The 27,154-nt window shown below is 43.1% G+C and overlaps 1 protein-coding gene across 2 annotated transcripts in view; it reads right to left on the bottom strand.

The window, feature by feature from the left end:
• The window catches only part of LOC308307028 (complement C3-like), a 72,635-nt gene that overhangs the window by 22,784 nt on the left and 22,697 nt on the right, over positions 1–27,154 (bottom strand). For both annotated transcript variants that reach the window (XR_013963195.1, XM_080752120.1), the window contains exons 17-41: positions 24,972–25,022; positions 23,371–23,497; positions 22,313–22,401; positions 20,773–20,912; positions 20,228–20,446; positions 19,230–19,287; positions 19,050–19,139; positions 17,114–17,320; positions 15,916–15,991; positions 15,212–15,374; positions 14,448–14,543; positions 12,745–12,901; positions 12,284–12,369; positions 10,674–10,751; positions 10,139–10,294; positions 9,863–9,925; positions 9,460–9,541; positions 8,526–8,574; positions 7,909–7,999; positions 7,543–7,632; positions 6,582–6,684; positions 5,391–5,486; positions 4,120–4,245; positions 2,368–2,670; positions 478–673 (exon numbers count right to left, since the gene is read on the bottom strand). Coding sequence is in view for 1 of the 2 variants with exons in the window: in XM_080752120.1 (XP_080608246.1) it covers positions 478–673; positions 2,368–2,670; positions 4,120–4,245; positions 5,391–5,486; positions 6,582–6,684; positions 7,543–7,632; positions 7,909–7,999; positions 8,526–8,574; positions 9,460–9,541; positions 9,863–9,925; positions 10,139–10,294; positions 10,674–10,751; positions 12,284–12,369; positions 12,745–12,901; positions 14,448–14,543; positions 15,212–15,374; positions 15,916–15,991; positions 17,114–17,320; positions 19,050–19,139; positions 19,230–19,287; positions 20,228–20,446; positions 20,773–20,912; positions 22,313–22,401; positions 23,371–23,497; positions 24,972–25,022 (2,992 nt within the window). In the remaining variant the exon portion in view is untranslated. The remainder of the gene's footprint in view (positions 1–477; positions 674–2,367; positions 2,671–4,119; positions 4,246–5,390; positions 5,487–6,581; positions 6,685–7,542; positions 7,633–7,908; positions 8,000–8,525; positions 8,575–9,459; positions 9,542–9,862; positions 9,926–10,138; positions 10,295–10,673; positions 10,752–12,283; positions 12,370–12,744; positions 12,902–14,447; positions 14,544–15,211; positions 15,375–15,915; positions 15,992–17,113; positions 17,321–19,049; positions 19,140–19,229; positions 19,288–20,227; positions 20,447–20,772; positions 20,913–22,312; positions 22,402–23,370; positions 23,498–24,971; positions 25,023–27,154) is intronic.

The following is a 27,154-nucleotide window of genomic DNA, read 5'->3' as shown; positions in this document are numbered from 1 at the left end:
TCTCCAAATAGACCCCTCCCATTTCCAAATAGACCCCTCCCATCTCCAAATAGACCCCTCCCATCTCCAAATAGACCCCTCCCATTTCCAAATAGACCACTCCCATCTCCAAATAGACCCCTCCCATCTCTGCTCAGACCTAACTCGGAAGAAAGTGACTTTCCAATATGAACTCTGACTTTTCTCCGCCTCTATCACTTGTTAATGGATGGAATAACATCAGATTGCCATAAGAAAAGCACTCCTCGGAAATGCATAATTGCATAAATATTCCCATCAAATATGAATGAATAATTGAGAGCAGCTTACATGCAGTGAGCAGCAGTAACATATGAATACAGAGCAGCTTACATGCAGTGAGCAGCAGTAACATGTGAATACAGAGCAGCTTACATGCAGTGAGCAGCAGTAACATGTGAATACAGAGCAGCTTACATGCAGTGAGCAGCATTAACATAGGAATACAGAGCAGCTTACATGCAGTGAGCAGCAGTGAGGACCCAGCAGGATGCGATGAGGACGCCTCCACAGTAATGTCTGAAGGGCTCAGAAGAACCTTTGGTTCTGCGTTGCAGAGAAACCTGCCATGGATGAGTCCCAGCGACAGACCCTCTGCCTCCCCGGACCTTTTTAACATCAGCATGGTGAGCTCTGCCACACTGGGAGAACAGGGCTGGATGGAGACAAGGCATGAGAGTTAGTGTGAGAGTGTGTGTGTGTGTGTGTGTGTGTGTGTGTGTGCGTGTGTGTGTGTGTGTGTGTGTGTGTGTGTGTGTGTGTGTGTGTGTGTTGTGGTATCTCGATAAGAGGAATACTGCCAGGTCACCAGGAGGAAGCCGAGAGAGTGGCATGAAGGCAGAGTAAAACCCCGAGGACCCCGCCCCCGCTTAGGCCACGTCATCGAGGGCCGCTACGTTCCCACTTACCTTCTCAATCAACCGGGAACTGCCCATAAGTCCGAAGGTTCATTAGTCCGAAGGTTCATTAGTCCGAATTTAGTTAGGGTTACTGAGGTTAAGGTTAGGAATAGGATTAGAGTTAGAGTTAGGCATAGTATTCTTAACAAATTCGGACTAATGAACCTTCGGAACCAAAGCGTGCATTGGGCGGTAAGAGATAACTCCACACACTCTTGCTCATTTCTGAATAGAAATTCCACATATTGACTGTCTCGTATCCTATCCTAGGAAATCTGACGGCTGTGAGCCTGCCTGGCTAGGAGGAGGAGGAGAAGGAGTGGAAATGGACTGTATTTGAAAGCCTTGAGCTAAAACACACATCCCCTTTATTTTGAGTACTACACTCGCCCCTTTAATTAGACTACAGAACGTCCAGGAGCTCACTGGCCCTATGGCCCCTTATGCCCTTTTTTTAAGATTAGCATGAAAGTGAGCTGCCTGGACTTGACCGAGCTGGCGCCCGCCTGATTCCCTGTGAAGAGAAGTAACGTTCGTACTCTCCGTGCCCCTGTAATAGCAAAGTATCGTTATTCACTTTGCCCTGCGGAAGAAGATTAACCCACCTACCTGCAAGAGAAAGCCCTATTCTAAAGCGTTCCACACACCTTTTCTCTTAAAGGAACAGTCCGCTAAATCCCCTGAACCTATCCGATCTGGTGAGCTATCTGAACGTTGCCCAATCTTAAAGGGGGGGGGGGATACTCTAGTATATGCCTCTGTGAAAAGAACAAGACTATTTCAGTTTGCCTTTACTCTGAACGTTTTGTTTGACATTTGCACCGCTTCCTTCACTCTGTAAACAAAACTGTGAATGAACGCGCCTTATGGCTTGCACCTGCAACTGTGTTGTGTAATGGTTTGGTCCAGTTAAACCTGTATTTGCCACAGTGTGTACACCTCAGCTTGTAACACTTGCCTTGTGCAAAGTTATTTTAAAATGTATGCAGATAGTATGTTAGGTAGACTGTTGTCAGATCATTGTTAACCTGTCATCCTATAGTTTGTATTGTTTCAATGTACAGATCAGATTATTGATTTGATCCATTGATCTATGTGCCGTTTCAACTCTTCAGTATGCACTTTTTCCACAGGTTTCTTTCCCTGTTTTGCCTTTTAAATTTGTATGAGTGTATGTATGCAGAAACTCGCAAATGGCAAGAAACCACTCCATTCCCTATTGAAAAGCAGAATCCACCTTCATAGGTGGAAAAGTAGCTGATCTACAAGCTCAATGTTCTGCAAATCCCCTGAAAATCGACTGTCTTGCCAATGGCAGGACGTGTGATGTTTTGAAATGGCACATATCTATCTATCTATCCATCTATCCATCTATCCATCCATCCATCCATCCATCCATCCATCCATCCATCCATCCATCCGAGTCAATGTTGAAGTCATTGTTTGTTACCTGAACAGATCACCTCTTGTGTCTCCACAGATCTACCAGACTGCATTGTTACACACTCTCCCAATGATGTCTCAAATCCATTACAAGAAGATGTCATCATCCATACAGGTTTACGTTCAGAACCAGAAGTCCATTTTGTGTCAACAGCAGAGCCACAGCCCAGCTGTCTACACACTACAGATGATGAAGTCAGGTTCAATTCAGTCGTTAAATCAGTCGCTGGTCTCCACTCTCCCTGGTATTTCACCTCCAGTGTACCCGTACAGTTACTGATTCCTCCCACCAACCTGACACCACCAGACTCTGTTCAGAGACAAGAGAATAAACTGTATAAAGTAATATTAATTTGATTTGAATAAAACTTTCCAGCTGTGAGTGCTGCATGAGCAACTGGTCTACAAGATACACTACACCACTAAGATACCCATTACCCATGTGCCTGACTAAATACTGGTCTACAAGATACACTACACCACTAAGATACCCATGTACCCAACTAAATACTGGTCTACAAGATACACTACACCACTAAGATACCCATGTAGGCATGTACCCAACTAAATACTGGTCTACAAGATACACTACACCACTAAGATACCCATGTACCTGACTAAATAGTACTGGTGTACAAGATACACTACACCACTAAGATACCCATGTACCTGACTAACTACTGGTCTACACCACTAAGATACCCATGTACCTGACAAACTACTGGTCTACAAGATACACTACACCACTAAGATACCCATGTACCTGACTAAATACTGGTCTACAAGATACACTACACCACTAAGATACCCATGTACCTGACTAAATACTGGTCTACAAGATACACTACACCACTACGATACCCATGTACCTGACTAAACAATGGTCTACAAGATACACTACACCACTAAGATACCCATGTACCTGACTAAATACTGGTCTACAAGTTACACTACACCCCTAAGATACCCATGTACCTGACTAAATACTGGTCTACAAGATACACTACACCACTAAGATACCCCTGTACCTGACTAAATACTGGTCTACAAGATACACTACACCACTAAGATACCCATGTACCTGACTAAACACTGGTCTACAAGATACCCTACACCACTAAGATACCCATGTACCTGACTAAATACTGGTCTACAAGATACCCTACACCACTAAGATACCCATGTACCTGACTAAATAGTGGTCTACAAGATACACTACACCACTAAGATACCCACGTACCTGACTAAATACTGGTCTACAAGTTACACTACACCCCTAAGATACCCATGTACCTGACTAAATACTGGTCTACAAGATACACTACACCACTATGATACCCATGTACCTGACTAAATACTGGTCTACAAGATACGCTATACCACTAAGATACCCACGTACCTGACTAAACACTGGTCTACAAGATACACTACACCACTAAGATACCCATGTACCTGAATAAATACTGGTCTACAAGTTACACTACAACACTAAGACACCCATGCCATATAATATTCTACGATTTTCAAGGATTTGCTGGCAAGGGAAGCTATAGATGATGTTTTAACTTTTGCAGTCAAATCACAATGATTTATGACTATGTGAAGAAATCTATTGTAACATGAATCACTATGATGATTAACCACTGCATGTCACATTAAAAAGACTATTGTGTATCACAACAGCAGTATCTTCACAAAGTGATAAATAAAAAGTCATTCAGTACCTTCACATAGTGATAAATAAAAAGTAATTCAGTACCTTCCACGGCCGGTCTGGCCGTAAGTAGAGGCGGTTTGGCCGTAAGTAGAGGCGGTTCGGCCGTAAGTAGAGGCGGTGCGGCCGTAGAGAGAGGTGGTGCAGTGCTGTCAGTCATAGGATAGGCACCTGTTAGTTGGATTGGTCCAAATGTCAGTAATCAAAGATTTTCTTTGGAAGGATCAAAACAACATGAATGGCTTGTTTCGATTTCGGCCCTGCCGCCCATTAGGAGTGAGTGCAGTGCCGTTGTAAACAGAATGCAACATGAGAGAACAGTAGTTGTGAGATCCCTGAGAAGGAGAGATTAATTGAAGGTTATCAAACCACGTTCATAGGAGTCACGTTGGACTCGACGTCCCTGAAGGCAAGTCTATCGGATAGAGAATTTTCTCGCTTGTGTGACGTCGTTCTTGCTGGGGCAACGCGTCACGTACACGACCTGTGTGGAAGCGACGGGTTTTACGGCGTCGGCCAATTCACCTGGTTTGCCTAGGCAGACCTTTCTCATGAGCACTGAAAGTCAGGTCAGAAACCCATCGTCTTGTGACATCATCGATTGGGAATCCAAGCTAATAGAAAATGCAGGCTTTCTATTCCTGAAGTTGCCAATGTTAAAGTGGAAGCCATTGTTCTCACGATAATAAAAGTCTATTTTTTTTTTTTTTTTCTTTTTTGGAAAATGATGATGTCACAAGACTATGGATTTCTGATCTTCCCACAGCTCTCCTAAGAGACTTGGACCGAGTAGAAAAAAATGGTGCTATTTTATTATGAACATTAGTGAAGACCTATTATATGAAGACTAAGGCTGGGACTTTAACTGATTAATTGTGATTAATTAATTACAGAAAATTAACGCGATTAAAAAAAATGACTCATTTTAATCGCACTTCGTTTTTGCACCACAGAACCTTCAGTTTTGGGCATATCGGTCATAGCGATGCACCAACCAAGAAGAGACAACACACGCAAAGGGAGAAGTAGCCAATCAGAGCGCTTTGCTTGGCCCAGTGGATGCGAAAAATTTAGATTTAAAAAACTCACTTGTTGATTCACTCGTACAACAAAATGTGTTCTCGGGTCAAATATCGATGTGCGATTAAAATGCAATGAATTGCGATTAATTAATCACAGAGCCTGTAATTAATTAGATTAAATTTTTTATTCGCATCACATCCCTAATTTGAAAAGTGGCAAAGTCCTGCTTTAAGAAAATAATTTGAGTAGGCCTACTTTTTACACCACTGGAAATGAGGCGTTATTGTTCTGACCTTCAGCACATGTACATTCGGAGTCGTTCTTTCGACAGAGCGTTAGCAGCTCTCCCTCCTGCCTCACTGGATGATAGAATTTCACACATCTTTTCTCTACAAGGAGAACAAAAAGAGAGAGAGAAAGATTGCTGTGATCTTTGCAGACAAACAGACAAATAGAACGAACAAATGTAAGACGGACAACTTGATCCAACGTCTCATATATAGCATATATTACAAATAACACGCTGACAGAACAACATCTGGGCACTTCAGGAGAATACCCAAATAAGGAATACTGGAGCACTCGACTGGTCTGCATGTTCCTTATTGCAGGGGTGACTTAGAGTATATCTATAACCTATCTATGTTTATGTATGATGTAGCATATTTCTGTATGAAGTACGTACATATTTTGTATGATGTATTTATTTTATATGGATCATATCTTTTTTGTATGATGCTATCGGCTGTATTTTGATTGTCTTAAGTATCAGCTCTTATGCCTTAACTTAAAGGCCTGTCCATACTGTCTCCGACCACCAACGTCTTCTTCAGAGAGTTCCGACTTTCCGACGTGCAGCTTTCCGAACTCTAATTCGGGGTAATGCTTTTTAGAAGATGCGAGCGACGTCATTTTGTAGTTGAACCGGACCTTTGCGACGAAAGGTTTGGTGATTGGAGACAGTATGGACAGGCATTTAACAGTTCTACTTTAGCCAATCTGGCGGCAGAGGGCAGCCTTATGCAAAGAATAGGTATGAATTGGGCCGCTCCGCTTGCCGTCCTTCAGAGCATAGAAATGCATAATCTAGATCAGGTCCACAGAGAACAGCCAGGAAGTGAATTGGACATCATTGATGTTTACGCGTGGTGGAGATTTGAAAGCAGCATTACGGGAGATGTTTTTACAGTACACACCCGCGCGATCCCTCATCAGCTTACAGTCATCAGACAAGGTAAAAGAACGAGCGTTCGTATTGGCAACGAGCTGGGTTCAAACTTGGGGCGAACGGGAACGTCCGAAGCGGTAAAAGAGTTAAGTTAAGGCATAAGAGCTGGTACTTAAGAAAATCAAAATAGTGCCCTTAGTGTGTGTTATTGCATCATGTAGGCTATATGTGTGTGTTTGTTTGTGTATGATTGTGTGTATGTTTGTGTAACCCGTAAAGAGATGAAGTGGCAGAGGGAGTGCCCCTATCAACTCACCATCGTAGTACTCATAGACAGACACTGCTGCAGGTTGCAAGTTCCCCACTCTCATTGTCTGGGTGACTCTAAACACAATCTCATCTGGCCGTAGGCGGGACACCTAGATTAAGTCAAACACCAAGGTAAGAGAAATAGGGAGATTGATTGATTGTGTGTGTGTGTGTGTGTGTGTGTGTGTGTGTGTGTGTGTGTGTGTGTGTGTGTGTGTGTGTGTGTGTGTGTGTGTGTGTGTGTGTGTGTGTGTGTGTGTGCGCGTGAGAGAGAGAGAGAGAGAAAGAGAGAAAGAGAGAGATAAACAATATATAGTCCATGGGCCATACAAGATGTCGGTATTGGAAAGGTGGCAAAGGTTATCATGCATTTTTGAAAAGCTCTATATCTGTAGATTATAATTTGGTATGATTATCAGCCGCTAGAGTTGGTGTCCCATTAACTTTAAATTACAGGGGAAAGAAAGCTAAAAAATAAACTAATTTAAGTAGCATATGAGGGGTCAAACTAGGGGTTTTTCATGATTCTGGATCCATTGCAAGCATCTGTTTTGCACAAAAACATTCCTTGGGCTAAAAAACGGCCCCACAAGACTATGGTTCAGTGATGAAAAAAGTGAGTCATCACTTTTCACACACTTTTGTGGGGGCCGTTTTAGCCCAATGAATGTTTTTTTATGCAAAACAGATGTTAGCAATGGATTTAGAATCATGAAAAAAAAAACTAGTTTGACCCCTCATATATTACTTAAAGCAGATTATTTTTTTACTTTTTTCCCTGTAATGTAAAGTTAATGGGACACCGACTCTAGCGGCTGATAACACCAATTTAGTTGTGTCTCAGAAAGGGTTATCATACCAAAATATAATCTACAGATATAGAGCTTTTCAAAAATGCATGATAACCTGATACCGACATCTCCCATGGCCCATGGACTAATAGTATATATACAGAGAGATGGACTTACCTTGTCCAGGTAGATTATGAGGGAACCTCTTTCTGACAGAACTGTGTTCATCTCATATTTTGAAATGACTCTGTCGACTCCACCGCTTAACTACACACACACACACACACACACACACACACACACACACACACACACACACACACACACACACACACACACACACACACACACACACACACACACACAGAAGTCTTGTGTCAAAAATAGTGAAAATAGCAGATCTGTGAGCTTCTAGTGTGTGTGTGTGTGTGTGTGTGTGTGTGTGTGTGTGTGTGTGTGTGTGTGCGTGTGCGTGCGTGCGTGCGTGCGTGCGTGCGTGCGTGCGTGCGTGCGTGCGTGCGTGCGTGTTGGTTAAACCCCTACCAAATCCAGGTCATTTGAGTTCACAGTGAATCCAGTAAGCAAACCAATATTCAGAACTGCCATCCCTGAATCTGACTGCCTGTCCTTGAACCTGAGGAGACAGACAACAGATGGATTAGTCAAAAGAGTGGGTTGGCTTAACAAAATTATCGAAACGAAGCGGATAAAAGCGCCAAACTGTTTTTGAGGCTTCTTTAGGACCCAACGATGGATTTTAGCCTTGGCTACCAAACTTAATTTTGAAATTTACCCATATAATTATCCATATCAAGTTGTGCTCCCATCGACTTTCTATAAAGTAGGATGTGAGGGGTCTTTTTTTGGGGGGGGGGCTCTAAACTTTATTCTAAACCATTTTCAATGGAATAAATCGTCGGAACACGTAGAATGGCTTGTTGGAAAGTGATGGACGAGCCAGGAACACCCACGTCTCTACAAGCAGCTCAGGGTAAGTAAAATAGCAAAAAAAACATTTGATTGGATTGGGGGAAAAAAACGAAATTGTTCGGTTTTAGCACTAAACGAGTTAAGTTGTTTGTGTTCGGTGAGGGTGTTAAAAGATGAGAGAGATAATGTTGCTGGTCAGACAATATAGCTTTATCTTTCACTTTACTTACAAAACCAATATTTTCATCTTGTAGGTCTTCTCCTCTCCCACGGTTTTCTCTGATGGAGATGAACAGAAACGATGAAACATTTCAGTTTCAAAGAAAAACAAACAAAGGGACGCTGTCAAACATACAGCAAACAAATGAAGGAATACACAGCCAGAAACAAACAACAGCCACACTGTCTGCAGACCACCATCTGATCTGAATGGATTTTAGGCTCCCATAAAAGAAGATTTGTGAAAAGAAATTAAAGCACATTTTTAATTTAGTCCAAAGTATGAAACAGGGATAAAGTTGTCAAACGTATTCTGATGCTACTGTAGGCTGTATAAACTAATTTAGCTGGGGACCCCCTGGAACCCCCTCAAGGACCACTGGGGTTCCCCGGGACCACACATTGAGTACCACTGCACTAAACTGACAGCTATAACGGATCAACACATGACAGACAGACTGCACACATTTATAAAGGTTTAATTGGGAGATTACCACCTTATTTGAATTCTCTTTTGAAGTGGAAAAAAAACAAATGGCCATCACAGGCGCTCACAGGACTATTTAATGCTTGAGCCTTATTATGCCTCAACTGAGTTTGGAAAATCAGCCTTTAAGTGTGGAGCCACAAACTCATGGAACACTCTACAGGCCTCACTCAAATATAGCTCACTTGTATCCTTAGATCGTTTTAAATCGGATATTTCAAATATGGTGAATCTAAACTGTACCTGTTTTAATTGAGTTCATATCCTTTTCTCTATATCATGTACTCTAGTTATATATTTGCTCTGTCTTCTGCTTTTGTTTGCATATTGTTGTTTTATTGTGTACTATTGTTGTAATCTCGGCACTGCTGAAAAAGAGGGTCTAGCCCTCAGTCGTTACCAAGACCTAAATAAAGGTTGAAATGAAATGAAACACAGGCATACAGCATCCAATTCACCTGGAATGAGTTCCACAGAGAGGTTAAACCTCTCACAGTCACTCTTCCTTTCTCTTGGTAAGACATAATAGTGTGAGACCACCTGTGAGCAGATGAAAAGAGTTAATGTTATAAAATGACAAAATGTCAACAAAATGTCCTAATATAGAATGCCTGAATTAAATCGCTGATTTCGCTCCCTCCCCGAGCATCTTTTCTTTTATCTACATTTCTTTATACCACGATTACACACACACACACACACACATATTGCTATGGCGAACCGCTGAGGAAAACACATGGCTATGGCAAAACGCTGAGGAAAAGTGGCTACAGACACACGCACAGCCACTCTTAGGAGCGGTTTACCACCGCTCAAAAACAACAAAACAAAAGGTCAGTGCAGCTGGACAGTGATGCTCACGGTGAGAGTTGCTTCTCCTCTTCCTGTGGCCGTCACGGTCAGGTCATGGTTCACACCGTCGATCTGTCCAAGAGTACACACACACACACACACACACACACACACACACACACACACACACACACACACACACACACACACACACACACACACACACACGTGCAATTAATGAGAAGAAATCTAACTCTAACGCGTGCGTGCGTGCGTGCGTGCGTGCGTGCGTGCGTGCGTGCGTGCATGCGTGCATGCGTGCGTGCATGCGTGCGTGTGTCTGACCCTAGATGTTCTAGTTAGATGTGAGTTGTCTCTGTTGATGTTGTAACGGTTAGGCTTTGCTCTTCCAGGCACCAAGATCTCCACATCCAGATCATAGTCCATTTCGTTGGCATCGGCCCAGTACTCAGACACTGCCTGGTACACCATCATGGTCGCCTGGAAGGAGATGCGACCCACACAGTGTCACAACACAATTACAGGTAACATTGAAGTGAAACTCTTTTACGTTTGTAGCTCAGGGAGCAAAACAACATATTTATCAGTAAAGAAAGGCAAACTAGAGGTTATGTATATAACCCCGTTTTTTATAAGTTTGGCGAGATAGCGTTCTCACCCCCTTGGGTGCCATACGGAATCAATCCAATAAATCTCCTGTCGCTGACAGGCGGCAGGTAATACCTCCCATGTCTATAAAAAGCACCTGAGTGACGCAGTACCTTCTCTTACCCCTGCTTCTTCTGCTCAAGGCAAAGAACAGAGAGAAAGTGTGTAATGTGCGTGTACAAACGTACGTCAAGCTGCCTATGTGCGTTACCTGAGTGGAGCCGTAACCTCCGCCAGTCTTCTGTTGTTTGTTGAACCATCTGACAATAGGTCCTGCCTCCTCAAAGGCCTTCGTTCAAAAAAATAAACAAAAAGAGGAAGGTGCTGAGTGATGAATCGTTGAAATGGAAACTCATAATATTGTTGTAAGGGATAAGACAGTGGTAGCACATAACCAATCTGCTATTGTAGTTTGATAAGTGGCACCAACATCTTTAAACCTCGTCACTTTATATATTCGCTCAGAAACGAAATACAATACATTAAATTAATTTGGCTTGAATTACATATGGGGATTAAAGGAGTAGTTCACCCCCAAAATGACTTTTTTCTATTGATTACTCATGCCATGGAAGACTAGAGTTCAATAATATTTTTTGGTTTTTGTCACATTCCTAAGACAAAAAATGTATTAGAGTAAATTTACCCCCATTGATTCTGGATGGGGACCCGTTTCGAAGCGGGTCCCCATCCGGAACGAATGGGGGTAAATTTGTTGTTATCACATTTTTGTCTTAGGAATGTGACAAAAAACTAAAAATATTATTGAACTCTAGTCTTCCATGGCATGAGTAATCAATAGAAAAAAGTCATTTTGGGGGTGAACTACTCCTTTAAACTTTATTGATCCACTGTTTCAATAGGCCTATGTAGATACATGAAGCAGTCAAAAAGTAAGATAAGCAAGATAAGAAGACAATTGATTGAGTACAATACTGCTAGTTTATGGAGTTACAGTCCAAAGGTCGCAGTTACGTAGGCCTATGTAAACTGTCACATCCTGTCAGTAGGTCTGCGATTCCGTGATTCCAAAGCAGCTCAATGTCAATAGCTGACCTCAATGCCTATGGCTGACCTGGCTGCCCCGATATGGAGGCTGACCAGTCCATTTATAGAGATCCCTGATGTCATCCTGCCCATTATATGGAGGCTGACCTGCCCATATATGGAGAACCTTGATGTCATGGACCCTCGCCCTTTTAAGGTTGAGGTCGCACAAATGTTCTCATTTACTCCTCTCTATTGTTTCAGCAAATGTAAGGATTTAGATGTCAGTGGCTGCATGGGGGAATGCGTCTAAATAGTATTTTTACTCACAATAAGCCCATTCCCAAGATGCACCGCACGCTGTCATAGGCAGATGTGACTTGTGGGGGCGAGTAGTGTTACTGTAAATATTAATACAGAAATTGCTGGCTTATTGGGTCTAAAACAACATATTTAGGATATGCCCCAAGTCACTGAAATCAAAATCGCTAAAAGTGCTAAAACGATAGAACAAAGCAAATGAAAACATTTTAACACTCACCTTTTCTTTGTCTCCAATTACAATCTAAAATATTGCCCTTAAAGGGGGGAGGGGGATACTGAATGCAACTCATGATTCCCGCTAAGCACCATTGTGCCATTTTCATTGTGATACTGATCAATAGGAACCTTTTGTCGGAAAGGTCCAGTTCAACTACAAAATGACGTCACTCGCAACTTCTGAAAAGCATTACACCGGATTCAGAAAGTTGCACGTCAGAAAAGTCGGAACTCTCCAACGAAAAGTTCAGTTTCGGTGAAAGTATGGACAAGCCTTTAGTGAGATACGCTTACCTGGGCCTTGACAAGAGCCAGGAGAGCATAGGCTGTGGCCTCCAGAGTGTAGACATGACCAGTGGGCACAGGCCAGTGACTGAGGTCTGAGGAACACACACACACACACACAGTCACACACACACATGCACACACGCACGCACTCGCACTCGCACACACACACACACACACACACACACACACACACACACACACACACACACACACACACACACACACACAGAATGACTAAAGGCAGATGCAATAGATGGGGTACAGCATCTAAAAATAGTAATTTGTCTATAGACGTGGACAAACAATTGTTTAACACACGCACACATACTGTATACACAAGCACACACACACACACACACACACACACACACACACACACACACACACACACACACACACACACACACACACACACACACACACACACACACACACACAGTGTAGGCTGTAATATCATTCAAAGTCACCTGATACAAACGTGTAGAGAAAGTGTTTTCTTTCTTCTGAGAATCTGTCTTCGTTGGCTAAGGCGTATGATGTCATGGCTACAGCATATGGGTTGGTGAGCCTGGGCATGTTTCTCTCCAGGTACTCCACTGCTCTGTCTATGCTGCCTGCCATACTCTGGACACACAGTAGAAAGAAACCACTATGAAGTTGCATAGAAGCAGTGTCAATTTTGTTGACTAAGACTAAGAATAAAGATTAAGTCGACTAAGGTTTTGATATTTAGTCGACTAAGACTAGACTAGACTAAAACAATTTCAGAAGACTAAACCGGACTACGTCTAAATTGTATGATTTAGTCTTTAAGACTAAGACTAAGACTAAATCTAAGTCTAAGACTAAATGGAATTAAACCCAAACACATCTTTTATCTTTACATTTGAGAATGCAGGCACTTATCTGTTCTTTTCAAATCTGGTTGATTTTGCACAGAGAGTAGCAGACAGTGTCAGATGTGATTGATACTGTTACTATATTATTTGCCGAGCAGAGATTTTGTACCTGGCAGTGGCACTGTGGCACACACTAAGCATTGTAGCCTAGCCATAGCAGTTTTACTTTTACATAAGTATTGTATTTGCTACTGTATATTAAGGTGCAATGGCATCATTTACAGCCAAGATGGTGCTTTGTTTATTATTTTTTGAGAATTGCACTGTATTTTTCTGACTCTGTTTGATATTGCACAGTAGAAAAGTTACTTGTTCAGTCATGTGGTTATATTTAGCCTAAAAGACTAAGACTAATTCCAAAAGACTAAGACTAGTCTTAACTCATACAGTGCCATCCGGCCACAAGGGGTGCTAGAGTGCCAGAAATTTCTCCATTGACCTTCTTTATAGCTTTCGTCGACCCTCTCCCAACTGGCCTGTGTTTTCACTCCGGTCAATCCTATGGGTGTCCAGAGGAGGAAGCTAGCTGACACGTAGCCAAAATGCTAACCCATTGAGAAGCCCGATCTAAAGCTATTTCAGCCGCAAAAAACTTTCTCGTTGGGTCTGGGGACACAATCCGGAGAAAATCCTGTCTAAAGATGTGATTTATTATTGGAGTGGGCGGCGCGATTCGGCCGTTAGCGCGAATACGGCCCGTGGATGGCCGAGTCTAAGTCCCGGCCAAGGATGGACGTCTAGACCGGGGCTTCGTTGAGGCCTCTGATAAAATAATTCATTTTATTAAATATCCCAGACTAGTTTGGGATAGGCACCCTGGAATACGTCGCGCCGCCTACAATGAACATTTGGTGAACATTGGGGGGGTCTAAACTTTATTTTAAACCATTTTCAATGGAATAAATCGTCGGAGCATCTAGCGTCTCTCGTTGGTGAGCGCTGGGCGAGCCGGGACCACCCACGTTGCTCCAAGCAGCTCGGGGTAAGTAAAATAGCAAATAAAAATTTGTTTTTGATCCCGAATATCCCGAACTAGTTCGGGATAGGCACTAAAAGGGTTAAGACTAAATCAAAAATGTAAGAGAAGGAAGACAAAACTGTGTTGAGGATGAAAGAGTCATCTCAAATGCAGAGGCAACCACAACGATATTCCTTTAAGATTAGTATCAAGGCTAATGTTACTTTATATTCAACTTTATTTTGTATGACCATGTTTTCATAAAAAAATAAACGACATATTTTGCGTGTGTGCATGTGTGTGAGTTCCTTACATTAACCTTGCCATGACACACTCTGCGTGCCTCCTGCATGGCGATGAGTACGAAGGCAGTCATAGAGGCATCACTATCTGTTCCATGGATGTTCCCCTGAATATGCAGAGTACATGTACATTTGTAATATGCTGACCACCATTACAGACATCCCAAGTCTCCCGGATGTTGCAGGAGTCTCCCGGAAATCAGCGTCTCCTCCCGCACACCCGCGAGTGGCACTAAACCTCCCGGAAATCCCGGCCGCTCCCGCGAATTCCTGCCATATCCGTCTGGATCCAGTCTAGAAACGGATCTGCGACCCGCGATGCAAATAAATGTGTTCTCTGATTCGTCGTCGAACTGTCAATCTGGCAAATGAATGATTTGTCATTCGCTGTGGGAGATGTGGGCGTCTAAAAGTGACCAACCACTTGTCTCAGATGCAGAGACTGGGTTCTCATTAAGCGCGAAGGATATATTCAGCTCATAACAGTAAACAGACAGGTTTTGACAGCTGCTTAATATGAATAAAATAACAGTACTTTACAACTGACGGTTCTTTTTCGCTGGACATACAACTGAACATATAGCTGCAGAGTGCGTCAGCCTGTGCGACGCACAGCAGCCTGCAGGCAGGCTGTTGTGTGTGTCTCACTGTGAGAATGACAAAACTTTCTTCCAATGCTGATCTCTAAGTTGCGATGTCTGCCATTAAAGGCTGACCAAACAGGATGACGCAAAATGCCTAAATTGTAATTGTTAACTCAGTGCACAGTACATACCTGCATCTCCCTGTGGATCACTTGTCCGATTTCTATGAAAACGCCATTAGACTGTTGTGTATTTAAAATGAGCCACTTGACGGCATCACAAATCACATTGTCTTGCACAGGCACCTGCATCTTACTGGTCATGGCAAACACCTTGACCACATAGGCTGTCAGCCTGTAGGGTTAGAGAGGGGAGGAGAGGGAATGGAATGAAAAGAGTAGATGAGAGGAGGGGTAATACAAGTTTAGCTTAAAGGAGCTATAGTCAACTTTTTCTTGAAAAACAGATGCTAAAATAAAAATAATGTTTCGAAAATATTTTATAAAAAAAATGAGCTTCATACATTATGTTTCTATTCAAAGATTACCACAAAAAGCGTAAAATAATCATCAAATAAACATTTTGGCCATTGACGGACCGACACTTAGTTTACATTCTAGTCTATTCTTTGATAGTGTTTGACTAGGATGTAAACAAAGTGTCGGCCCGACAATGGCCAAAATGATTATTTTATCATTATTTTAAGCCTTTTGTGGTCATTTTTGAATTGAAACACATGTATGAAGCTTATTTTTATTTTTTATAAAATATTTTCGAAACATTATTTTTATTTTAGCATCCGTTTTTCAAAAAACATACAGTAGCTCCTTTATGTGTTCAACATGTCCTAAGTTTGCATCTATCTTTGATCCAATTGTGTGTATGACAGGCTCACCAAGTGCTGCAAGCACGATTATTAAACACACTAAAACACCCACTGCTTTGACGGTAGGAAAGCTGGTTTTCATAGCCTAGAACACACACAAACACAAATCTGGGGTTAATAAACAAAAAGTCTCAAGCAGCCAGTCAACAATTCTACAATCTTCGAATGCTATATAGAGTCTGGAACTTCACCTCCTGAATGCTATATAGTAATAGAGTCTGGAACTACACCTCCTGAATGTTATATAGAGTCTGGAACTACACCTCCTGAATGTTATATAGAGTCTGGAACTACACCTCCTGAATGTCATATAGAGTCTGGAACTTCACCTCCTGAATGTTATATAGAGTCTGGAACTACACCTCCTGAATGTTATATAGAGTCTGGAACTACACCTCCTGAATGTCATATAGAGTCTGGAACTTCACCTCCTGAATGCTATAGTAATAGAGACTCTATATAGCCGGACACACACTTTTGGCTGAAAGCACATCAACACCAGCTATCCATGCATACTAGGGATTTTCTGTCAGGTATGACGTTCATATGAGTGTAATGATGACTGAAAATGTCTCTAAATTATAATCTTTTGAATGACATCAAATTAAATTGTCATTTAAAATTACAATTTAAAGGTCCTACACCATGCATTTAAAAATAATTTATATAACACTGTTTGTGTCCCAAAAACGTTTTTGAAAAGGTTTGAGGCTAAATTACCACTCCTGAATACAGAGCCCCTGTCATTTCTGCCTGGCTTTCAGAGCATTTTCAGCTGCAGTACCACCTTGTCCTGAGTGGGAGGACTGCGCTATTGAGCCAGTTTTGGCCCCACACTCCTCCCCACCTCCTGCTCAGCAGGCCTGCCCACCCCTCCCCAACCCTCTCCCAGCTCCTCCTGCCTCCTTCTCAGGCCTGCCCACCCCTCCCCAACCCTCTCCCAGCTCCTCCTGCCTCCTTCTCAGGCCTTGTGACATCACAAATCTGACCTTTCACAATCAGGACTGTTCTGAGACATGCTAACATAGATCTGCCCATAAACTGAGAAAGACACAATGGTCAGAAATAGGACTTTGTGAGGATAGAAGTTGCTGGTGGGACACCAAGAAAATACATAAACATTGGAAAAATGTAAATTCATGGTGTAGTCCCTTTAATTTTCTGTGAAAAGTGCTATGACAGTACAGTCAGTTGTATTCATTCCTACCTCTTCTGATGTGTTGAAGGGCTTCATTGCGTTTGTTAAGACCCACGTCTTCCCACTTGTTGGTTTTGTCCAGGTATGTGGTGGCGATGACGGGCAGAGTCATTAGAATCATGTTCTGCTCTCCATTGCCCGCAGGCTGTCGGATGAGACTGCCCATAGAGTCCCCACTGATGGCTTCTTCTACAAACACACCCATCTGCTGTCCACCTAAACACAATCACATAACACATAAAGTGGACACACAGATATAATATAGTATATATTAGTCCAGTGGTTCCCAAACCCTTTAGCTCAAACCCCCAAAGAAAGATTGTATGTCACCCGGGACCTAAACTAGCGAAAAAAGAAGATCTTTGTAGATCGTCTATTTTCACTACTGCTAGTAATCTAGTAATCAATGGAATTTCTTAGATTTTGTGTTTGTGCGTGCGAAGATTGTTTTTTTGTTGTTATTGCGACCGTAGGTCGCAGTTACTTGCACTCCTATACTATCCAAACCTCCACCGGCTGTCAGTCCCTCCGTCAGTCCGTCAGTCAGTCTATCAGTCTGTCAGTCACACGTCACACGTCACACTTTTGCCCTGCTCATATCTCCGCAACCGTTGCCCTGATCCATGCCAGATTTTGCACACACACTCCTTGCCTGCCAAACTACAACCTCCAAGGACCCCCGGAGCTGGGGGACCCCCAGGTGTAAAAAATTACCAAACGTGCAAAAATGACCAAATGACCACCCCAACGGGGCTGCTCACAGGGAATTCCCGGGGACCACCGACTCCTGGTGCTCCAGAAGGGATGAAAAAGTGGTGGCGCCCCCAGTGGAGGACCCCCTACACTACAGCTCACATAAAATGCCGTAACTCGGGCTAGGAGCGACCGGGAGAGCCGGGGCCGGTACCTATTCGTCCGCCTCGGCGGCGCGGAGACCCCACCCCTCATTTCTCACATGGCCCTCTTCTAGCGCCACCATGAGGCCGATTTTTTCAAACACATTTTTGGACACTGCTCCTACAGATTTTGCCCTAAAATCACACAAATCGGTACACAGTATGTCTACACTCATCTCATCAACATGGACCTGTCCCATTTAGCGCCACCTTCAGGCCGATTTTTTAAAACACATTTTTGGACACCTACAGATTTTGCCCTAAAATCACGCAAAGCGCACAGTATCTCTACAGTCATGTAATCAAAACGCATCTGTCCCATCTAGCGCCACCATCAGGACGATTTTGGTACAACTCATTTTTGGCCTATTTGTAGAGATAAGCGGCCAACGGTCGCTTATCTCCCGATTAGGGAGTCTTACTGGTTTATTAACACTCGGGTGACTGAAAATTAAAAAAAACTACCACTCTGACAGCATTTATAGGTCAAATTGACAGGTAAATTCTCTCCCTTTTTGCCCAGGAGAGCAAACCTCCTCCCCTGCTGCCAGCAGGGGTTCTATTGTCTGTTGTTCTATTGACAATAGAACCCCCGCTGGCAGGGGGGGGAAGAGGTGTTGCTCTCCTGGGCAAAAAATTGAAAGAATTGACCTGTCAATTTGACCTATAAATGCAGTCAGAGTGGTATAAATGTATATTTCATACTTAGGAAATGTTTCAGAAGGGAAAAAAAAACAGAACATATATCTTGAGTATTTAGGAAAAGTCATTGAAGGGGAAATTTCTGAGACCTTCACGGGGAGAATTATTGCACTTTGCAATCTCAAAATCGGCCAAAATGACCTGTTAGTCACCCATGTGTTAAGGGATATGTAATTGTGACCCATAAAAAAATGCGGCCCCTACCCACAGAGAGACAGACAGACAGACAGACAGACAGACAGACAGACAGACAGACAGACAGACAGACAGACAGACAGACAGAGAATAGATAGAATAGACAGAGAGACAGACTGACATACAGACAGACAGACAGACAGATCTTTCACCTGTTATTGAGATCAGGGTGCTGGAAGGTGTGTTTAGGACTACATCGGCCGTAGGAATTCCACTGTTGATAACTAGAAGCTGTCTACCATCTGAATGACATGGGGAAAGTGTTTATGTTGCCTTCTAAAAAAATACATAATATGTTATGTAAAGTGTATTCCAACCATTTGAAAACTCACTGTGTTTAGCAGGGTCCAGGGTTACATGCTTTGAATCCTTTACCAATTCTCCTTCAGGCTGGCACACATACAGTAAATAAGTAAATGCATAATAAAACAGAATGTCGTTTCCAGCTTCAAATACAATTTACACATTTAGCTGACGCTCAGGGGGGTTGTGCGAGATCAGAGGAAATGGCTTGAACCCTGGTCTGTAAACGAGTAAGACTCCCTAATCGCGAGATAAGCGACCGCCACGTCGCATGTATACACAAATTGCCCTGTAAGTGGCATTGGTTCCTGAGTGTAGGGGCATGTGCGTGGCTAATGTATTGCTTAGGTAGGGCCAGAGAATGCATGGTTTAGCTGTCTGCAAAAAGCAACCTCATGGTGGCGCTAGAAGAGGGCCATGTGAGAAATCGGGGGTTTGCCAGCCAAGGAGTGTGTGTGCAAATTTTGGCATGGATAGGGGCAACAGTGCCGGAGATAAGAATAGGGCCAAAAGTGTGACGTGACGGAGCGACAGACTGACTGACGGACAGCCGGTGGAGGTGTTCATAGTAACTGCGACCTGATGGTCGTAATGATCAACTAAATACATTGTAAATGAATAAATTAAGTGCTACAAATCTGGAAAATCGGAATTGGAAAAAACTTTTGTCCTTAAAGTCAGACTACACGAGGCTAAAGGTAAATATCACGCCTGCTGTAGTGTCTGCCTAAACAACATGCTCTCTACATTTGTGGACACGCAAACAGTAAATAACAGAATAAATTATGGTACATAGCACGTGAGAACAAGTAGTCAACATAACATGCAACAGCTACCACACTTTGAATTGCTTCTGACTGGTTAAAATGAGCAGAAATTAATTGCATGTGACTGGTTGAAACTGTGTCATCCTAAACTCATATTGCTAACATTGGGGGGTGGGTAATCTTGGTATATACCGTAGCATGCAGTGTGAAGGAGTCATGTTGAATGGATGCCAATACACAATGCAGTCGGTCTTGCTTACCACTACTCGTAGTAACTTCCTGATTCCATCGCTGAGATATGAGTGTCTAACCTGGGCTTTGACCTCAATAGGGTAACGGCCATCCTTCATGGGAACAATGATAAAGGGCACCGACCGTGTGGTGTAAGGCCCGAGAGTCACCTCTGGGAGCCGATACTTCCCACGCTTAGAGGCCGCACTGCACAAGTGCTCCGAGGTATCAAAGAGCTCCACACGCACCTATGGGATTCAAGTTAATCGCGTTATTCTCCAAAGAGAAACCTACAAATATCCAAGGTTTAACCCCTGTGTCAAACCAGATACAGCAATAATAACAATAACAATGTTATTCAGGGTTTTGAATTGCATGTTGTTTTCCGTTCAGTTTGTGAACAGACAAAATAGTCTCTGCTAAGGTCTATACTTTCACACACAACCTTTTGCCTCCAAATTACATATTTTGAACAAAAGAAAATAATGAAACAGTTAAATGTACAGGCAAAATTGTGTCCTGACAGACGACACTGTATCCTAAACAAAGAACAACCTAAAGGAACATAACTTACTATATTTTCATCAGGACTATTGTTGTTTAGGATGGCCTTGATTTCCAGCTGCTCTCCACGGACAGCTGAGTAGGGCAGCCTGAGATCGATGAAGAATGGCTTCTGAACCACTACAGCCAATGGATCAGCCACACAGATGCCTTTAGGAAGAAAGGGTGGAATAAGACTAGTAGTCTTGCCGTTAAAAAATAAATAAAAAAATAGAAGCAGTGCTCTTCCGAGCACAGGTCTCCATAGCGCCACCATGAGGTTGATTTGAGAAATCTGAAGTGACATTTCTTCCTCTACCTAGTTGTAACGTGCACGCCCAATTTCACCAAGATTGCACGCTGTGTTCATGATTTGAGGCATTTTGTTCAAAACGGAGCAATCCTGCAAACTTTGGAAGTCAATAGTAGCCAATCAGGATGGAATATGGAAACTCGGACATATCCATGATGATCACATGACTGTAGAGATACTGTCTACCGATTTGTAGGATTTTTGGACAAAATATGTAGGAGTAGTGTACAGAAATGTGTTTTGCAAACATCTGCCTCATGGCACTAGAACAGGGCCATTTGAGAAATGTGGGGCAGAGGTTCTGAATTGGCATCCAGGGAAGGTGTGTGCTCAGTTTGGCAGCGACCGGGCCAACGGCGCCGGAGATTAGCTGGTAACAAACTCGGAGGACGGACGCACGCACGGACTGACAGGGGCGAAAACATACTCTCCCCCTGCCTTCGGCTGGTGGAGACAAAAAACTTCATAGACCCAGAATTGCAGAGCTGTAGTTGGATGTGATTTGATTGTTTTGATCTTTTTGGAAAGGCACTTTGTAACTTGTGCTCTAAAACATACAGTATGATTGCGACCGAAGGTCGCAGTATACCATGAGAAATGTTGCAGCTTGTCTCCATCTGTCTGTCTGTCTGTCTGTCTGTCTGTCTGTCTGTCTGTCTGTCTGTCTGTCTGTCTGTCTGTCTGGAGATCCCTGTCCCAGTGTCATCAATATTAAGGACATATCTGGGAATGCCCATATCATATATGGGCATTCTCAGATCACACTTGCAAATTACGTCCATTCTATGCCCATATATGGAGATCCCTGTCCCAATGTCATCAGTATTAAGGGCATATCTGGGAATGTCCATATATGGGCATGTTCTGCCAATCTCAACAGGCATTGTTGAGATTGGGTAACTGGTCCGATATACATCACTGGCCAGATAAAAGTGGAGAACATAACAAGTATAGTCAATGCATTAAAGAATGTAGTACATACAGTACAAGTACAGTTAAACACCCTGCCTAAAAGGAACATCGCAAATAAGTCTTTTCACGTCTTTTTTACGTCGCAAGGTATTCAACTCATGGTTATACAAATAACAAAAAACATACAAACATCATCAAAGTTATACAAACACGTATATGTACAGGGTAGGGGAGACAAGGGTAGATAGCCAAGAATTGCTGTGACCTTGCCCTTTAGGGCGAGGTCGCATGTCGCCCTGAGGCGTCTTACTAGTATTTTATCTAGGCAAGAGGAAGAAGTTCTCACCATGTGTCTTGGACAGGCTGATGCCTGTGACTATCCAGGTGGTGATGGAATCTGGTAGTGGTTCATTTCTCACAATAGATGTGGTTTCACTGAAAGAGAAGAGAGGAGAGTCTCAGAGTCTCGCAGTTTTACTATGAGAACCGTCACAGCTTGTCTGTGTGCGTACACTTTTTTACCGTATATGGGTTTGTCCAGAGCAGTGTAAGCAGAGTGGCGATACGCTTTGAACTCGCCGCAGACCGGAAGTGGCGTCGCATGGAGCCTGTTCTCATTCCTAGCGAGCCTCTGTAGACTAAATCACGTCTTTTTCACCATTTTAACGCATTCACAGGCCTCTCTAAGGTAGATAACATTATTAAAAGGGTGAAAAAGACGTGATTTAGTCTACTTACCAGCAAGTGAAAATGCCTCGGTTATAATGGGGGCCGAAGAGCAGCAGAGGCTAGCTAGGAATGAGAACAGGTTCCATGCGTGCGCATGCGTAAGCTAGGCTAAGTCAGCTTCCCACCATAGTTACTCTATGGTGGGAAGCTGACTTAGCCTAGCTTACGCATGCGCACGCATGGAACCTGTTCTCACCTGTTCCACGCTTACTATGGGAGTCGACGGAAGTGTCGCAACTCTCTCTTTGTCACTCTGACATCTGATGTCACTGTGATGTCAGGGGAACGGTGTCCGTCCGTCCGTCTGGACGGGTCACGCCTGACACTGGTTCCCCTGACACATCACTGTGACATCACAGGTGACATCACAGTGATGTCAGATACTCAGAGCAGGGTTTTTTTGTCCTTAGGCGTCTTACTGGTTAACACGTTAACACGTTGATACAGTCAAAGCTCGTCATGCTAAAAGGATAACACAAAAAGCTCCGGGGTGCTTGTTTCCATTGTGGTCCATTGTACTCAATTCATAATACATATTATGATACAATTCAGTACAACACATATTTGCATCAAAAGGTATGTATACAGACAATGGAGGGATTGGGGGTGGGGCCAGAGAATGCTACTACCAAGGTGGTGCATGCGTGCATGTGTGTAGCTTTTAGTTTGCCTCACCAGTTAGGACTGCTTCGGTCGCATCTAGGCAGTTGGACATCCCTCCATAGCCAGCTCTCAGGGAAATGAGTACGGGTAATAATCCAATCGCTGTCCTCATAACCATCATCATAATCATCTTCCTCACCTAAGTTGTAATATAGGAAAGAATATTTAATTATCCTGATATCTCTCTCTCTCCTCACCAATAACCAATCTGGTGTAGGTTAATTGATCAATTAAGCTCATTTGATCAAAAATGAGCTTCTAGCTAAATCTGGCATGTTTACATGAGATCCTGTTCAATTGATTGAATTTTTGTATGTATATTGCATGTTCATGAACATGCAATGTCCCAGAAAGAAAGAAAGAAAGAAAGAAAGAAAGAAAGAAAGAAAGAAAGAAAGAAAGAAAAGCTGGGGAGGATCTATTCAAAATTGTGTGCACTTGGTGTAAAGTTTTAGATTTTTGGTATGGTGTTAGGTATGGGTATAAGGTTTTCGAAAACCATCGCAAACAAGTTGGGCTCGCCCCCTAGTGGTCATTTTGCAATTAATCAAATATTAGATACATCAGTATATGGTTGAAACCCCAAATAATTGATAAAATAGTTCTTTCAATGGATTCTGTTACTATTGGGTATGATAAACAACATACTAAAAATTCAGGAAGAAATAACTACCAGAAAGGCATCATTTTCAAGATGGCGTCCACAATGGCTGCTAGGAGATAAAAATGCCTATAAACTGGGTTTTAATATGTAAAAAACCATTAGAAATATGTCCTTGTTAACTCGTTTTTGAATTTTGACATGGTGTTAGGTATGGGTATAAGGTTTTCAAAAAAACATTGCAAACAAGTTGGGCTCGTCCCCTAGTGGTCTACAATATACTGACCTATCTAATATTTGATTCATAGCAAACAGACCACTGGGGGGGCAAGCCCAATTTGTTTGCGATGGTTTTTGAAAACCTTATACGCATACCTAACACCATAGCAAAAAAAGTGCATAAACTTTACCAGTTCCTCCCCAGCTAGAAAGAGAGGGAAGGTGAGAGTACTAGAGCATAAGAGTGAAAACTGGAGGAACCTTAGAGTCCTTGGGGACACTGTACCAGAGCATAAGAGTGAAAACCGGAGGAACCTTAGAGTCCTGGGGGACACTGTACTAGAGCATAAGAGTGAAAACCGGAGGAACCTTAGAGTCCTTGGGGACACTGTACTAGAGCATAAGAGTGAAAACTGGAGGAACCTTAGAGTCCTTGGGGACACTGTACTAGAGCATAAGAGTGAAAACTGGAGGAACCTTAGAGTCCTTGGGGACACTGTACTAGAGCATAAGAGTGAAAACTGGAGGAACCTTAGAGTCCTTGGGGACACTGTACTAGAGCATAAGAGTGAAAACTGGAGGAACCTTAGAGTCCTTGGGGACACTGTACTAGAGCATAAGAGTGAAAACTGGAGGAACCTTAGAGTCCTTGGGGACACTGTACTAGAGCATAAGAGTGAAAACTGGAGGAACCTTAGAGTCCTTGGGGACACTGTACTAGAGCATAAGAGTGAAAACTGGAGGAACCTTAGAGTCCTTGGGGACTCTGGTCAACTAAGTGGTTAATAGTTACCCAGGGTGCCTCGTTTCCTCCTTGCGCTGCCGCTGCCTGGACACCTTAATTCTGGAAATACAAAACAAAGGAGGAGCAGTCAGCGGTTAAGGGTCTTGCTCAGGGACACTTGGATTACACAGCCAAGGGTTGAACCGGCGACAGCCTCACTACCCAGCTACGGCCACCCCTAAACGTCACCAGTAAAATGCTTTGGGTTACTGAGTGGGGTCCACCCTATGTTCCAGAGGTTGTATGTTCCCCAGGTTCTATGTTCCCCACCCACCCTCCCCACAAAAAGGTTCTATGTTCCCCTCTCATGGGGCAACATTTGGGCAATCCTAATTTAGGTGCTCAGTTGCCCAGGTGCCCAGATGTCTCCACCCCTAAGTGCCCACTCGTCCAAATGCCCACATGTCCCTATTGCCCAGATGTCCAGGTGCCCACTCGTCCAGATGCCCAGTCATAACAAAAGTATGGTGTCCAGATGTCCCTAGTGCCCCCTGTCCCACTAGTATTCATAATGTCTCCCCATTATTGGGTGTTTACCGTGGTTTGAATTGTTATTAAAATTAGAAATGAATGTTTCCAGCATTTTTGGATGAGTGGGGAACATAGAACCTTTTTAAGTTGAGCGGGGAACATAGAACCTTTTTTGTGGGTGTAAGTGGGGAACATAGAACCTGGAGAACATGGGACCTTTTTTGGGTTAGAGGGGAACACAGAACCTTTTTTGGGGGGGTAAATGGGGAACATAGAACCTGGGGAACATAGAACCTCGGAAACATAGAACCTGGGGAACATAGGTACGGTCCCGACCTAGGTATCGTGGAAAGGTTTGCTTTCACCCCCCCGCACCCTCCTATCCGGAGTCCCCCAGGGATCTGTACTTGGTCCCCTCCTTTTCTCCCTGTACACAAAATCCCTTGGTGCTGTCATCTCTGCTCACAACCTATCCTATCACTGCTATGACGTTGACACTCAACTGTTTTTATCCTTCCCCCCCTCTGCCACCGAGGTTGCATTGCCACATGTCTGGCCGACATCTCACAGTGGATGTCAGCCCACCACCTCAAGCTGAACCCAGACAAGACAGAGCTTCTCTTCTTCCCAGTTAAGTCTTGCCCCATGCAAGATTTCACGATTCCCATAGACAACGCATTGGTGACCTCGGTTCCAACTGCTAAAAACCTTGGTGTGGTCCTGGACAGCCAGCTATCATTCAAGGCACACATTGCATCAGTCACCCTGTCCTGTAGGTTCACACTCTATAACATCTGTCAAATCAGACCCTTCCTCACCCAGGAGTCAGCCCAGCTCCTCATCCAGACATCAAAACTTGACTACTGTAACTCTCTCCTCACTGGCCTCCCGGCATGTGCACTTAAGCCTCTCCAACTGATCCAAAATGCTGTGGTCTAATAACCTTTTTTTACTAATTCCAGCTACTGTTGGTCTATGGATAAATGTGTGTAATCTCTGTGTTCATGTCAAGGTGCGGGTTTATCCATGTGTTGAATATAATGTCCATGTATTTGCTATAGAATCACATTGTTTACTCATTTATATGCATAATAAAAGATTTTGCCTTAAAAAAAACTGCACTATTGACACGTTTCACACAGATTTAATTTCACCACAGATTTAGTTACTATATCGATTTTAAATCATTGAATCCATGAATGAACCCATATCATCCATGTATCGTATCGTCAACCATGTATCGTGATGCGTATCGTATCACTGTTAAAATGTATCGTTACACCCCTAGTTAGTAGTCTGCCCCACATACTGTATATATAAAACTACACTTGCACCCTAGAGTCCATGCTGCCCCTTACATCTGGAAACGGGCCAAAGGGTAACTCGGGTCACAGAAATCAGTTCAACCTGGAATCTTATGCGATATTTTGTTGGGAATTTTTACCTGAGGGTGGCGCTAGAGGATGAGTAAAGAGATACATATTTCATTTCAAGCACGAATGAGCTCAGAATAAACCACCAAGCAATAAACCAAAAATTATATCGGAGCCTCCCAATAGACTGGCGCTTGAATGAACTGTATCGGCAAACATTTCAAATCAATCTGCAAAATCAACTGCATACATGATTACCACAGTTCCCATCCAAGCTTTGCAAATGTCTGTCTAAATTAAGATACACCATATACCGGTAAGTAGAGGCAGGGACGTTGAAGTTTCAAT

The sequence above is a fragment of the Nannobrachium achirus genome (genome assembly GCF_963921795.1).
Source record: "Nannobrachium achirus genome assembly, chromosome: 21".
NCBI lineage: Eukaryota > Metazoa > Chordata > Actinopteri > Myctophiformes > Myctophidae > Nannobrachium > Nannobrachium achirus.
The sequence above is the reverse complement of the archived record's forward strand: the minus strand, read 5'-3'. Positions and strand labels throughout refer to the sequence as shown.